At 41.1% G+C, this 16,430-nt stretch overlaps 1 protein-coding gene and 1 non-coding gene across 3 annotated transcripts in view; one reads left to right on the top strand and one right to left on the bottom strand.

The window, feature by feature from the left end:
• The window catches only part of METTL9 (methyltransferase 9, His-X-His N1(pi)-histidine), a 33,457-nt gene extending 23,927 nt beyond the window's left edge, over positions 1 to 9,530 (bottom strand). For both annotated transcript variants that reach the window (XM_075010568.1, XM_075010569.1), the window contains exons 1-3: positions 9,227 to 9,530; positions 2,334 to 2,524; positions 816 to 1,025 (exon numbers count right to left, since the gene is read on the bottom strand). In XM_075010568.1, coding sequence (XP_074866669.1) covers positions 816 to 1,025; positions 2,334 to 2,524; positions 9,227 to 9,400 — 575 coding nt within the window. In that variant the 5' untranslated portion in view covers positions 9,401 to 9,530. The remainder of the gene's footprint in view (positions 1 to 815; positions 1,026 to 2,333; positions 2,525 to 9,226) is intronic.
• A 6,060-nt stretch (positions 9,531 to 15,590) lies between these two features.
• TRNAC-GCA (transfer RNA cysteine (anticodon GCA)) lies at positions 15,591 to 15,662 on the top strand. The gene has a single exon. It is a non-coding gene; the product is annotated as a tRNA-Cys (tRNA).
• The last annotated feature ends 768 nt before the right edge of the window (positions 15,663 to 16,430 follow it).

Genomic DNA, 16,430 nt, shown 5'->3' with positions numbered 1-16,430 from the left:
TGAGTTGTGCTTAACTTGCATTAAATGTGAGTTAAGCGCAACTCAAAACCATGCATTTTGAGGGGTTACTGTACACACACACACACACACACACACACACACGAAGTTGTTACAAGAAAGCACAAAATTAGCTAGTTACAGCACTGCTTTGACCCCTCACAGTCTCAGCATGCAAGCCCTCAGGTGTCAGGCTTCTTGCATTCACCTGTTCTGGGGTGGAACTTCACACTTCTCCCATTTGTTAAACTTGGTCCTGCATAGTCCTTTATGCACTAACTGTCATTATTTGCTGGACCAATTGGATTTGGCTACCTGCAAGATGTCTTTTCGAGAGCTGTATCAGTGCCTGAATGCAGTGCCCACAGCAACATTTTCAAAACAAAATAGTGTTTAATCCCAGCAGTAGGAAAAAAGCACTACGACAAAAGGAAAACAGTAATCTAAAAAACAAGAAGTCTAAATACGTAATTGTCACACCTAGAAGTCTTTGCTCATCTATATCTCTTGACCCTGTTTCTTCTTGTAACCTGTATCTCTTATGCACCCCATCATGGGGAGCAGGAAAGACTGAAAAGCTGATGTTCTCTACATTGTTTTCAATACTGATAAATGCAGGGGTGAGAGGACATCATAAATGTTTTGTCTGCTTTCCTGTCTACATGCAGGTCAGCTCATGCCTGAAGTACAATTCCCTGAAATCACACAGAAAAACAACAAAATAGATGGAACACATATAATACTCATAAGATATTACAGGCACTTGGTACATACTTCACATTAAGTATTGCATCAAATCAACCTAAATAGCACAATACCTGTATTTCTTTTTCTGAAGCTGCCATATCATAGTTTCAGACAACTCAGTGGCATAGATTTCTTCAAAGTGAGGACTCATGACTTTAGTGACCTCTCCATCTCCAGCCCCTAAATCAAGAAGTCTGTGGGATTTCCACTCTGGGTTTATTTTGAGTAATCTCTGAAACTGTTCTGGTGAAAACACAAACATTGAGCCTCTTCCCAGCAACCTGAAATATAAAGATGGAAGCATCTGAATTTGTGCGAACAGGAAGACTTTAAATTCTGGATGAGCCTATCACACGCTGTAAATTATTTCAGATACGTAACAGATAAGGTTCCTGCTCAGAAGACTTTACAACCCAATTTAGACAAATGAAATACACAGATTGAAAGGTCACATACATAAATGCACATAGACAGCACTTTAGGAAGAAATGGGTAAAGGGAAGTCATTTGGTTTTTAGAAAGGGGGGTGCAGTTCTAAGACAGGGATCACATAAAAAAGGGACAAAGCCAAGAGCAGGAAGAGGGGGTAGAAAAAAAGCCCAAATTCTTTCTTTTGTACTTGTATGAGCTGACTCTCTGGCTTCAACAGACAATTGACCTCATGTGAGCACAGTAAGCAGGATTTGGCCATGAAGGACCAGGTAAGAAGAAATAGGAAATGAAGGCAGAGATGTAAGTAGGAACAAAGCATGAGGAATTTGATGTGGAAATGGAAAGGAAGCCAGGGAAGAAATGTGAAGAGCAGGCAGGTAATGCATTTGGAACCGTGGGAAAGAAAAAGGATCTTAAAAAAAATATATGATGTAGTAACAACTTCAATGATCATGGCTGTTACATGATGTACCCACATGTGATAGAAAATAACACAGAACAGAAAATAAGCACATCATTAAGGAATTGGCTGCAGGCCAATTCTCTATAGATCATGTCAATGACATCTCCACCTGTTATTATTCGAAGAACATATACTGTTATAGTACAGAAGATGAAAGAGTTAGGATAGCAGGCAGGAGAAGAAAGAATTGGTCGGTAATAGATGCAAGGGAGATAAAAATATTATTTCAGTCTATTTAAGATATGAAGAAGTCAAACTTAGGAAAGACAAAAGATGACTAGTACAAATAGGCTGAAACTACACTAGGAAGTACCTTTGTAAGAAGGGGCTATTTCAAAAGATCCCATGGAGTGTCTGCACACACACACACAGTGTGCTTTTGAAAAATAAATTGAAGAATGTGGCACTCCTTTCAAAATCTCTCTTCCTTTCCTGTTTCAGAAAGAGAAGCTTCTTTGGAAAGAAAAGGTGTGTAGACACTTCACAGGCCCTTTTTATCAAAAGAGCAGTGCTCATGAGATTTGATTTTTCGATCTCTGTCCCATTCTTTCAAAAGAGCTGGGGCTGTGGGGATGTTCTCTTTCAAAACAGCAGATCACTCTTTTGAACCGCATTTTTGTGTGTGGAAACACTTTCGAAAATCTTTATTCAAGTTTACATAAAAAACTGAACTAGTACCAGTTTTCCCACTTACCCATTGATAGATGTCCTAGACATAAACAGGCTAAAAACTGAGGACACGAAAGAATGATAGAGCTGGATAAAGAGCCAGCCTGATTTCTCAATGCTGTTGTTTAAGAAGATCTGTGTTCCCTGGTCAAGGTAACTCTGGACAAAGACAGGCTGAAGGGATTCACACAACTGCTCTGTGTTGCACATGTACCACTACAGGGAAAGAAAGGAACACTGTTTTAAAACTTAAGCAATAAAAGTCGTTAAATACCGAAGCTTATACAAGACCAATATAAGCTGTTCTACTAGCAAAATTCAGAATTCTACATACTCTAATCAATTCAAGATTAATTTACGTTTGGTTTGTAATCAAATGTGGGTAGACTAATCCTCAAGAAATAATGCTTTAAAACTGTGCTTTAGATAGTACTCAGGACAGTTGTTTCACAAAGCATCTTCTATAAAAACAGCTGAATAATTAGACTTCACTATGTAACTTCCATTTTCTAACTCACTCAGCTCTTTCTGGGGTCGTCCATAAATAGGAGTTTAGGAATACACCTGCAATACCTTTCCTGAAAAGGAAATATCTAATACCATATTGAAAACCAACAAACACTCTTCCTCTCGCTACAGACTCCATATATTACCTTCAAACACACCTTGTGAAACTGAGATCACATTTCCTGCTATTTTGGTACCAACAAGTTTATCCACATATCTTGCTAAATGATTATTGCTAGGCTATAAAACTTCTTCACGATATCACTGTTAAAAACATTAACTAGATATGTAAATTTTGCCATGCAAGGCAAACATTAGCATCACCTAAATGGCAACACTATCTTTCAGCCTGGTGGAAAAATACATTTGGCTAGGAGAGCGCCTTTCACCATGTACTACTTAACAATCATTTCCGTACAATCTGTATAAGACATTCCCATTCGCAAAAAGGACATTGCTTCTGTCTGTCTGTTTCAGGCAGGCTCCAGTAAGAACTCTGGCTAAGTTCCAATCATTTACTTCAGTGCTGTCCCACTGGAAAAAAAAGGGCATAGCACAAATGCCATGCAAGGTCTAATTTGCAGACAGTGTTATTGCAGAGATTCAGAAAAGTAATTTGGCATGCAGAATCTTTACTACTTGATAATACATGAGAAGGAAAGAGCTTAACGTGACAACTTAAAAGTTAAAAGTTAACTTAGCTTTTCAAAGTTCTCGTTCAATCTGCAGGAACCAACAATTAGGAAAGGCATCCTTTGATTTGTAAAATTAAGGAAACTTGATATGGAAGCCACTGAGAAAAAAATGTTATATCATTCTTACAAAGAAAATCACACTGTACTATCCATTCACATACTTGTTTTTTTGCGTATTGCCTCTGCTGTCATGAAATTATGGGGTACTGATCAATGTTCTGCTAATCTTTTCCATTCATGTTCAGAATAAATTTCTAGGTGCACCGAAGCATGTGCAAATGTATTCCATGAGCAGAAACAAAACCTAGCTGTGGGCTCTCTCCTCAGCAGCTGCACTAGCTCACAGATCACCGGGAACACTAGTCCTAATATGTAGGACTCGAGTATATTAAAAAATAAAATGATGTTGGGTGTCATAACAATACATGAAAAAAGGGATTGCACATTACAATGCAAAAGGGATTTTATTTGTTTTATCATAGTGACTAAGAGCTCCAGTCATGGACCAGGATTCCACCGTGTTAGGTATTGTACAAACAGAATAGAGTTCTGTCCCAAAGATCTTACAAACTACACCCCAAAGTCTGCTAAAGTCTTGAATTACCCAAACTGCAACTGAATTGTGTCAGGGCAACTGCGTTGCAACAGAATTCCACAAAGGGATTCTATTTGTTGCATAGCTGCGGCCTCACAAGGATCTTGTGTAAAACCTGAAATAGGGTCTTACAAAAAACCCGCAGAGGGTCACAAATTGATGATGCGGCAAGTGGCCAACTGGGATAATGGCTCCCGATACATTTATTTAAAAAACAAGAAACAGGACAAAAAACTGCCCAGACACCTAAAATTGTGCAGGTAGCAACACTATGCAAAAAAACACATACATACTCTGTTCCACCTCTCCAATTGCTTGTTACACTCACTTGCTGGGAGAACAACTGTCTCTTAATGTATGTTTGCACAGTGTTTAGCACAATGGGACTTCTAGGCACTAATGCAGTCCAAATAATGGTACAGGATTTATGTTTCAATATCCTGCTGGCTCACAACAGTGCTAGTAAGCAGAAAGGAGCAAACAGCTGCAACAGGGCAAACAGTCCAGCTTCTGTGATTTTGCGCCTTACCACATAGAGGCAAATTCTGCAATAGCTTCAGAACAGTTTGTATACCAAGTATAATCTAATAGAATTATGTTTCAAACATGTCTGCAGGTAGCATGGTTTGAAGCTCCACTTCTTATCTATGCTAGGCTTTTTCTTCTTTAAAATGTTTTCCGCTGTTGATTCCACCACTGATGAAGCTGTACTGGTGGTAACAGTGAGTGCTGTAGTGTAGACAAATTATGGGCAGTCAACAGCTTTTTAACCCCTACCCCTAAGCCAACTGTGAACAAATGAGAAGACAATGATTAAACCAGCAGCCGAATTACTCCAGCACTCTAACAGTAGCAACATGGAAAACTGTAAGTGTTCCCTTTAAGTAACAACAAGCCCTTAGGTACAATCGCATTTGCTCTGATCCTGCTGACAGAGACCGAAAACTACAAGATCTTTACCAAATATTCATAAACCTGAATTACCCACCAGGAGAAATAAAAAAAAAACAAATCGACAGGGCCAGACGAATAACCAGAGACCAGCTACTCCAAGATAGGCCCCAAAAAGCCAAGAACACAACACCACTGGTCATCACCTACAGCCCCCAACTCAAACCACTGCAACAGTAAAGGAGAAAGGCAACATTCTACCTTTTTTTGTGGGGGGGCGGTGGCGGGGGGCAAAATTATGTTCTTGTGTTATTTTCTCCTTTTTCCAATCTATACAAATGTTAGTTTGGGCCACCAAGTTAGGAGATGGATTGATCTAGTATTGCACAATGGACTTATTACTTTCCATCATAGAACATGTATGTATATTTCAAGTTCTTTAATATTATTCTGAAGAAAAAGAGTATAAGAGACCATGTGAAGTATGCTTCAATAAAATACATAACTCTCCTTTTCAACCAGCTGCATAAAGGGAACAACCACGCACAGCTTCAAAGGATATGACTGCAGCTGACAGTAAACTTCTAATATAAGGTCTTAATTAAACTACTACCTTGAACAATTATTCAACATCTGAACAAAAAAGTTCAGGTTCAAGACCAAAGCCTAAATGCCACCATCTTATAACACAGAGGAATCACAGCTCATATCACCTTTGATCTGTTGGGCTATGTCTACATAGAATCATAGAATACTAGGACTGGAAGGGACCTCGAGAGGCCATTGAGTCCAGCCCCCTGCCCCAATGGCAGGACAAAGTACTGTCTAAACCAACCCTGATAGACACTTATCTAACCTGTTCTTAAACATCTCCAGCGATGGAGATTCCACAACCTCCCTTGGCAATTCATTCCACTGTTTGACCACCCTGACAGTTAGGAACTTTTTCCTAATGTCCAACCTAAACCTCCCTTGCTGCAGTTTAAGCCCATTGCCTCTTGTTTATCCTCAGAGGCCAAGAAGAACAAGTTTTCTCCCTCCTCCTTATGACCCCCTTTTAGATACCTGAAAACCGCTATCATGTCTCCCCTCAATCTTCTCTTTTCCAAACTGAACAAGCCCAATTTCTTTCAGCCTTTCTTCATAGGTCACCTTCTCTAGACCTTTAATCATTCTTGTTGCTCTTTTCTGGACCCTCTCTAATTTCTCCACATCTTTCTGGAGCTGCGGTGCCCAGAACTGGACACAATACTCCAACTGAGGCCTAATCAGTGCAGAGTAGAGCGTGTCTTGTTCACAACACATCTGTTAATGCATCCCAGAACCATGTTTGCTTTTTTTTTTTTTTTTTTTTGCAACAGCATCACACCGTTGACTCATATTTAGCTTGTGGTCCACTATAACCCCTAGATCCCCTTCTGCTGTAGTCACTCCTAGACAGTCTCTCCCCATTCTGTATGTTATTTCAAGATACATTTATATCTCTAAATAGCAAAGCCGCAGTTTTTTCCCTGTGCTAGAAATAGTGCTGGCTTTTTTATGGCAGTATTTTGGTTCTGGTACTCCTTCTCCTATGAGGGGTAATGGAAGTTTTGGAATAGCTGCTTATTCCAAACTCCGGTGCCATTTGGATGGCACCAAGTTTGGAATAGGAGATTTTGAAATAATTCACACAATTTGTGTAGCGCAAACTGCATAGCACGAATTGTGTAAATTATTTCAAAACCCACTCACCATAGCTTAGGGGAGCAATAAAGCATCAGAAACCAGCAATTTACCTATTTTGGATTAAAAATACCTCCAAATTCCTTAAGCCATCCAACTAAGAAGAAATTTTAATACGGTGGAAGACACTGTACATTATTATGCAAGTTTGTAGCAAGGCTCTGAAAAAAATTAACTCTATTTTTAAACTGCTTGCACATGAGCTTAGTGGAGTCCTACGTCGGACCAAGTTTTTGCTAATGGTTTATAAACAATTGAAAAATTAATCGTTTGTAATGGAACTTAAAAAATTCAATAGCTATAACTGCCTAAAGAAACTTCCCAAACTCTCTATGATTATTGCCAAAACTTGTTAAATAATGTTAATGAAAAACAAAAAAACCCAGAATACACCAAGCTGCTCAGTTAATTACTTTATATAAGAATAAAAAAACCAAAAAAGTATATATTAAAAGTAATGCCATGTCTGTACCCTCACTGACATTGGCAAAACTTTTGTTGCTCAGAGTACACTCTCGAGTGACACAAGTTTTGATGACACAAGTATTGGTGTACAGCCCTACATTGACATCCTCCCACCAACATAGCCACATGATTAATTGAGCTGATTTTATCATGTTGATTAGGAGAGGTCTCTCCTGTTGGCCTAGTGTAGCTACATCAATGACCATACAGTGGCACAGCTGTAAACTTGTAACCATACCAATACAGGGGCCTTACATTGTACTTAGGACCTCATCATGCAACATTTATTCACACAAGTAGCTCCATGGAAATTAATCAGCTTTTATTCTTCATAAATTTCTTCAGGAGGCTCAGTAAACCCTCACTCAATATACTCCTGCTAAATCTTAAAACCCAGATCAAAAATTAGAGATGGACGTGATTCATTAGTTCATTCAGTCCATCTATTTGTAAATGACAAATGGCTCCCTATTGCACGTGTTCTTGATCTACTGTTGTTCCAGATCAGCTTTAAAATTTTCAAATTATAAAGTTTCCAATGTCTCCTTTATTCCATTGTCAGAAGGTTTCCTTTGATACTCAGCCTATATTTTATCCCTCCGTCTCATCCCATCACTTCCGACTTGTGTGTCAAAAAGACCCTGATCCTTCAAAACATCTGTGCCCCCTTCAGGGTAATGAACTTGCAGGATCAACACTTATGTAATTTATCTCCATCCTCTCTGTTTATATCCTTCAAGTACAGATACACTATATTCCCCCTCACCCCTCCAAGAAAATCAAGTTATGTTTACTTTACTCAGTTCTTCCTCAATAAATCAACTCCTTACGTACCCCTATAGTTTGGATTTCTCTCTCTTGAACTCCCCCTAGGTTTTCAGTATATTCCAGGTGCAGTCACATCACATAACAGCTGGACTGAAAAGGCCTTTTTCTTTCATAAAATGACCAATGCCTAAGCACCCCCAAACCCATTAAGCTTTCACTCATGTCATTATTGCAAACTCATACGTAGCTTGTTGCCCAACATCAAGTTTCTCTAAAAACTTTGCTGCTTTCCAGTTTCTCACTCCCACTATATTCCAGATTTTTCCCCCCAGCCACCCAGCTTTATCAGTTTCCATTTCTCTGTCTTTGTATTTGCATCTGCAAAGTTTGCACCATTTGCACCGATCATTAAGATTCTGTTTACTCCCTTAACTAAACCATCAAGGAAGAAGTGAAATGAAGATTCCAGTGCGAGTTATAACCATGAATCCCAGAACTTAAAAGACTGGCAGGAAACTCAAGAAGTCATGAAATCCAGCCTCCTGCACTGCGGCAGGATCTCAGGAACCCTTTTACACACCTTTCTGCAACATGAGACTTTATTTATTGTTACTATTTATTTCCAACCTTTGAACCAGTCTTCAATCCACATGTTCCTATCCCAGAACAATTTAATTACAACATTATGGAAGCATATTACCTAACTTAGTAAAAGCCATTTACAGTGCACTAAAATTCCTCCTCTTCTCTATCCTGCTTTTCTCATCTGATGTTTTGAAATTTCCTACTTATGTGTGTATTGAACCAACACAAACTTTCTAATTGCTAACAATCCACTCCCTTTGTTTCAGGCAAGCAGACATTTGCTTGGACTCTCTGGGTCCTTTTCACTCCACTCTTAACTCCTTGCACTCTGTGCCCAAGAGATCCTACTCTTGTGTGCTGCCCTGTGCTCAGTGCCCCCCCTCCCCGTTATACTCTGATCCCCCCAAATGCTCCCATCTCTCCCTCCCCCACCAGTGCCCTCACACCCTTTTACCCCGGTTCCCTGGGATGGACAGGCTCTAAGGGAGGCATGAGAGCAGGAGTCCCCGTACCTGCTCTCACTGACACCTCCCCCCCACCCCCGTTGCTAGGGAGTGGGCTGCTGCCTCTCGGGGCCGATGGGGGTAGGACTCCCCTGCCCCGGCGGTGGGCTGCTGCCTCTCGGGGCCGGATGGGGGCGGGGAGCCCGCTGGCTCGGGGGCGGGGTGCTCCCTCTCAGGGCTGTACCTGGTGGTTCTCCTTGGTGCCCGCGTCTGACTGGCTGTGGCTGCCCATCATATTCATGTAGAGGGACCTGGATAAAGGGCTCCTCAGGTACCTGGCCGGGCCAGACCACATCCTCCTCCTCAGCAACCACAGGGACAGGGTGTAGCAGCCCAGCCAGGCCAGGAAGAGTCTCATCGGGGGAAAGGGGCGCGGAGTCACCCCCTCCCGCAGCCACCGCCTCCTCACTCCATGGCAGCAGCGGCGGCGGCACGGAGCTCTCCCAGCCCAGCTCCCCTTCAGGGCCCGCACCCACACGCAGCGGAACTCAAAAAGCAGGAGCTGCGGAACCGCCCGGACCCAATTGCCGGGACACGCCGGGGCCTGGCACAAACGAGCCCCCTTCCTGCTTGTGGGCCAATCACAGAGTAGCGTGGGCGCCCGGCAGGGCGCTGCTTTCAAACTCGAGCGGAGCACGAAGGGGCGGAGCCACGCTTGGCATATTGCGCCCCCCTTCGAGGGTGTGTGTCTGCGCCGCGGACCGAAACAGGGACCGCATCACTCGCTCGCAGTCAGACCCACCTCACTGGTCTCGTGTGCCGGGCACACTGTCAGAACCACAGATAACGAACGTGGGTCACTCACCCACAGGCTCCCAGAGACGCATCTCTCCTTTCTACCGTGCATCAAGAGACAGCTCTGCCCCCACGTGGACATTTGAGGGGATATCCCCATGATCAGTGTTTCCTCTCATTGTTTCCCTCCGTGGGCGGAATACGTTTTGTTATGTACACCCAAGCAGCAGGAGTGGCTGTGCACCACCAGTAAAAAGACACGCTGCCATTTGGGGGCGCTCTGCTAGTCAGCTGGGTGGTGCCTGACTCTCTCCTGTGTGTCACCCCAGCACTTATTTTACAGGGAACACTGCCCTGGCCACTTGTTATGGAGCTTGGGGACAGATGCTCATGTATGTGTTTTTGTACACTCAGACTTACCCACCTTCACAGGGAAACATCCAGCTCTCCTACCTCACAGGCACAGGGGAGCTTTCTCAACACATTTCCCCCTTCTTTCCCAAATGACGTGAGTCTATTGTATGGAGAGCATTAACCTTACACAGGCAGGGCCCTGCCCCTTTGAGCAGGAACTATCCCCTTCAATCTATTGATATAAATCCTTGAATGTTGTCATGGTCAATTACCGGTCTTATTTCCTCAAGCACAGGCATTCTCTGGTAATATAAGACACCCACTTTACTCCCTTCCCCCAAGAAATCTAAATCATCTGGTGTTAGCAAGAACACTTTGCACAGCAAATAAACTTTTAGCTGGTGTCTGGCCTACCCTAAGCCTAATTATTTTATCTGAGAATGTTGGTCCTCAGGCAATAAAAGTTCAGAGAATTATTTTGGCTGGATTACATCAATGATATCCAGCAAACCAGGATGTCTCTTATTGCTTCAATGCCTTCTCTATTACAGGCTTTTACTTTTCTTTGTGGCAAGCAGGTACAATTTCAAAAAGTGATAATGTATGGCTGAATTAACAGTGACCTGTGTGTTAATTTCCAAAAGGAAGCAAGAAAAGGCTTAGTATTATATTCCAGACAGTTAGTTTTCTGAGGTTTATGAATAAATATTTAAATTCATAGCATCAACCAAGCCATAGCGTTTTGTAGATTTGCAGGGATCATATAACTAATATATAACATCTCTACACTGTGAGGGAAAGACAAGCAAATACCTGGAACATTAGACAATAGTTGTGGGAAGTGAATTTTTTATGAAAGTATGGGTTTCTTTTGGTATATGAAAATTTTCTTTGACGTCCTTAATACCTACACAGAGCAGACAGATTGTAAATTCTCAGAGGATCATAGAAAAGACACAGATATAGAACTGAACTTTATTTCAGAATGAAAAAAACTAATTCAGTCCTGCCAAGTTTTTTCACCAGTGTTGCCACTGAGTTCAAAATTTAATCCGTAGTGCAATAAGCAACCCCCTTCCAGCTTTATGGTTCTAAAATTATTTATAACAAAATATGTTTACAACTGTATATCTCTTTTGATTTCCATATGTTGGCCACTGAGGGTGAGAATACTTTCCTTTCATTTTCCACCATCTAGGACAGCTTTCCTGTTCTGTTCTACCCTATCAGCTACTTTATAAGCTGATATGAAGATATCTTTACTCTTTTGCCTATGCTTATGCTTCTCTTATTGGTTTTGTAACTGAACACTATCATTTAACCATATAATATCTTTACAACAGTTGTTCTATAGTTTAACATACACAATCTGTTGAATAGTGAATTATATTTCTGAACATATTTTTGGGACAGTGTGTAAATTAAATGTGCTACATTTGCTAGAAAGTCATATTGTACATAATGTCTTACTGAAGATCCCAAAAAGAGCTTTATGAATTAAACTACACCCAGAGAACAACTTTACATAGCAGGACTATGAGAGTGGAACATAGTAGATATTTAACAACATGCAGCAATGTTACATAACAGATAAGGGAATGTTGTAATCAGCTGGTCTTTGGCTTTCTTGACACCACCTTGCTCCAATCTATCCAAATTTTGCTAACAAATGCATCTTCTTCACTAACCACCCTGATCATATGGCTCCCTTTTAGATGTTCCTTTCCACGTCACCATTATGAAGTCATACTAGGTTCCTTAGGGCATTCTTCAGATTAAAATTATTTCAGTATCTTTATTGTCTCAACAAGGTACCATATACCAGTATTTCTTAAACTGCTGTTCCATGAACAACTCCCAGGTGTGCCACAAGTGTTTGGAAAAATACACTGATGGTATATATTTTCTGTTATTAAAACCAGATATGTTGCTTCTTCATTGCTATTATGCCTGATTAAATTACTTAATTTTGTTTTTGCTGTTTGGTGGGGTTTTTTTTTGAAGGGAGAGTCTGTCAATTTTTTTGAGAAAATTTTCAGAGGTATTCTACGTTAAACACATTTATTGTTTTGTGTTCAATGGTCTCAAAAAGTTTAAGAAACACTGCTCTAAACAAGTGTCACCAACAGATGTATGTCTACAAAGAGGCTCACGTTAATAATGAGGTCTTATTTAGTATGCCAACCTTGCGTAGCTGTCCATTTCTGATTTTGTAGAAGGCCATAATTTGTTTGGATGTTTCATAGAGTGAAAGAGCAACTGAGAATGGTAAATATGCAAACAATTGCAGTTATAATGAATGTGGAGAACGGAGCACACTCACGGTTCCTGTCATGAAAAGAGCGGATTATGAGAATATGTCTTGATTTGATTTGTATGTATTTAGCAAAAAGAAAAAAAATGTTCTTTCCACTGGGGATATAATCCCCAAATTATCATCTGCATGTATTTTCTTTACTACTTAATTCTGATGTGGATTTTGGTAGATCCTGCTGCCTGTATGTATGACCTGTAGAAAAATGTTGGGTAATTTTCCAAAACAGAGGATATTCCTCTATGCTTTATCCTGCTATTTAACTTCCAACATGCCCTCATCATGGTCATCCACTCAAAATACACTGCAGCTCAAAATACACTGAATACCACCCTACCTTACAAGCCTGAAGCCACTAAACACTTTCCTCACCAGTTCAGGGAAAGCAGAGCTACACAGCAGCCGGCTCCATTCCAGTCCCATCTCCCAAGCCAGCCCACACTGGGAGTGGGGTGCTCTGCTTCCTACCACTGTGGCTAATTCCTCCCTTTTCTGGTATGTCCCCAAACCTGCCTGAAGACAGAGAATAATGGTCTGATGATGTGTAAAAATCTCAATCTTCTTAAAGCGAAGTAGAAGCAGATCCTCTGCCGATAAACTAGATGACTTGTATATAGGTGGTTCCAATCACTGCTTCCTCAAGTCATGATGGGGCAACATGGTGGGGCTAGGGCCGTGATGCTCCATGTGGAGTGGTGCAGCAACAGCCTTCTTGGTTTATGAGTATGAGCGCGCATCTTTGCAGGGCCAGAGCCTCAGACTGTAAACTCTTTGGGACAGGGACTGTTTTACATGCCTAGGACCATACTGCACAGCTATGTTGCTATATACAATGCTACTGATGACAGTATCTTAAGAGTGAGGAACACCCTATCGAAAGGATGCAGCAAGAGAATTTAGATAGATTCTAGCTTAAGCAAGTAGGTGAGCTCTGACTGTGGTACCAGGTCTAACACCTTTAATCTTTCAGAAAATGCCATGATTTTAATGATCACAGAAGTTCGCACCTTGGACTTTAGACCTCATTTGAAGACAGCTCTCCAGTGCCCCCTCACTCCATATGTTTGGGTTCATCCTAGGTTGCAGTTGGTAAGAATAACACTCACTGAACTCAACACTAGCCCTTCTCACTGCAGCCTAGCATCCTCCTTGAAGGTTTCTTAGCTAAGTGCCAATCAACCCCAAATCTGTTTATGGTCTTGTTTGTATTTTATAACCACCAAAGCATTGCTAAACAATCTTTTTGTTAAGTTCACTATCATTTATGCTTAGGGAAGTTTTTGATGTAAATGTTTCAGATATTTGTCAGTGGCAGGTTTGCTTTCTTGTTGTTTTTTATAACCAGATATTTTTCCTCCCTTTGCTATTTACAAAGATGTCAGTTTGTTCTTCCCTCATGCAATAAAAAGCTTCATAATAAAAATTCAAAATGACAACATAGTCCATTTTGTGGCTTTTGAAACAGATATCTGCTTGTAATGTATACTCTGCTGAATAAATTGTTTCAGGTTAGTTACACGTAGTTTTATAACCCTACAGTCTTTTCCTTCTTGCTTGTCTTTCCCAACAGCCTGCTATTGAAATAATGGAATCATAGAATCCTAGAGCTGGAAGAGACCTTAGGAGGTCATCAAGTACAGCCCCTAAACGTCCCACTAACCAGCTTGACTTACAATATTCATAAATTACAGCAGGTGCTTAGGAAAGCTCACATCATATAAGAGAAGTGAAGAATGATAGGGCCACAAAATACCTAAACTGAATGTTTTCCAGGAAAATCTCATTTTTTATTGCCATTTGATCAATCTGATTTTGACTATACCATTAACCATACCATAGTACACCACTGCTATCAATAACTTAGCAAAGGTATTAACACTTCTTATCATCCATTTCAACATAAAATGGGCTTTTATTTACTGTATTGTTTTTAAATAACTAAAGTTAGTTTACTGTATTAACAAGTTGAATTGGAAGAACTTACGACATGATCAGCCACATGTGGCCCTCATGAAAGCTGTGCAGCAATGTGATTAGGTTTGCCATTGTGTTAAACTATTGTAATGCTTCCAAGTAGTGTCAGTGTGTTTGCATACACATATGCCTGTAGAACTTTTTTATAAACATTACAAATATTAAAGCTGAACCAGGGTTTTTGTTTTTGTTTTTTTTTGCTAGAAGAGTAACTTTCAGACTCATGAGTCACCAAAGTAACAGAGTCAGAACAGACCAATCAGCTGTTGTAGGAAATTAAAGTTTTCTATGTGGTTATCCCTTCCTTGGCTCTTAGTAGGCATCCTTCAGTCTGCATAGACTATGGATCACGCCCTTTATAGTCCTTGGCTCTTAGCCAAAGCAATTATGAAAGTTTAGCATAGCATGATAAAGTTGGGAGCAGTGGCACTGGAACAATATTTAGGGTGAGGGTGCCAAGTTACATCACTCCCTTACTCCTATTTTGTGACCCTCTTTCAGTTGCCAACTCTCCTGGACTAGATCAACTGGATGCCATTCACAGCAATGGTATCTGGTTGGGGAAGAGTTGGCAAACCTAGCCCCTCAGTGCCCCCAAGCTGGAGCCAAATCTGGGGTCATCTGCTGAACGCCAGGCCAAGGACAGGAGCAGACCCCCCTCCCCCAAGCTGACAGTGGGAAGTTTTGACAGTGTAGCATTTGTGGCTGGTGGGCTGCAGAGCCTATGTGAGCAGGGTCAGTGGGTGATAGGACCCTGGGAACCAGTGCAGTCCATGCTAGTGGGCTGTGGCAAAGCAAGTGGGGCTGGGTTGGGACCCAGAGGCCAGGACACAGGACCGGCAAAGCTGGGAGTGGAGCAGCAGTGGGACCAGCCTCTGAGCGCAGGGAAGCTGAGTGCAAATCTTGTATGTGCTGCTGCACCTTTTTTCCCATACCTGTGGTTGGGATCATGGCTGTGACATTTTTATTCCCTATTTTCATCATAAGGATGGTCAATCTTCTCTTGCTAATTCTCATGATGAGACTGTCAGATGATTGATTACATTCAATTTCTCAGGTCTTTTATTCTAACGCTGTGTGACAGTAACTACTTTTCCTCTTTATGATGAAAAGAACATCAGTGCTGATACTTTACCTATTAAATATTTAATATGACCATACTCTACAAGCAGGGAGTATAGCTCAGTGGTAGAGCATTTGACTGCAGATCAAGAGGTCCCTGGTTCAAATCCAGGTGCTCCCTTAACAGTTGTTTTTGGGGAGAGGGATAGCTCAGTGGTTTGAGCATTGGTCTGCTAAACCCCTGGTTGTGAGCTCAATCCTTGAGCTCATTTAGGGATTGGAGCAAATAGACATCAGAGATGGTGCTTGGTCCTGCTAAGAGGGCAGGGGATTGGACTAGATGACCTCCCCAAGGTCCTTTTTATTTTTTGGGGGGTTGATCCTGCTTGAAGCAAGGGGCTGGACTAGATGACCTCCTGAGGTCCCTTCCAGCCCTTTGATTCTGTGATTCATACTATGGCTACATATTTTCTGTATTATATTATTCATCACCATTAATCCAGTTGTGTTCGAATAAAGCATGGCTTACAATTCTTTTGTATACTATCTTTTCTGATTTGTCTAGACTTACACTGGAGCTGTACCAGTGAAAAGGTAACATTTAAGTTGAACTTTACTAGTCTTATAGCAGTCTAACATTTTCGCCACATCCACGTCTATCCCTTTTTTTTTACTTCAATAAGTAAAATGTTATATTCGCCAGACACCTTCTGCAAAAGATTGTCCCGTGCTCTTTGCCCACTCAACTGAATTCTTGCTACATTTTTTATGGCTTAACATCTTGCTGTCCTTTCCGTTTACTACGTGGCATGCCACACGAGCACTGTGGGTCTAAATATGTTCTAACAAATCTACATTAGGTAAGGACAAATTAATGAATGCTAATTTAAGACATACTGTAGATATTTAAGATTGGAAGAGGGAAATGTCCCTTAGCAGATGGGATGTG

The sequence above is a fragment of the Carettochelys insculpta genome, chromosome 16 (genome assembly GCF_033958435.1).
Source record: "Carettochelys insculpta isolate YL-2023 chromosome 16, ASM3395843v1, whole genome shotgun sequence".
NCBI lineage: Eukaryota > Metazoa > Chordata > Testudines > Carettochelyidae > Carettochelys > Carettochelys insculpta.
The sequence above is the reverse complement of the archived record's forward strand: the minus strand, read 5'-3'. Positions and strand labels throughout refer to the sequence as shown.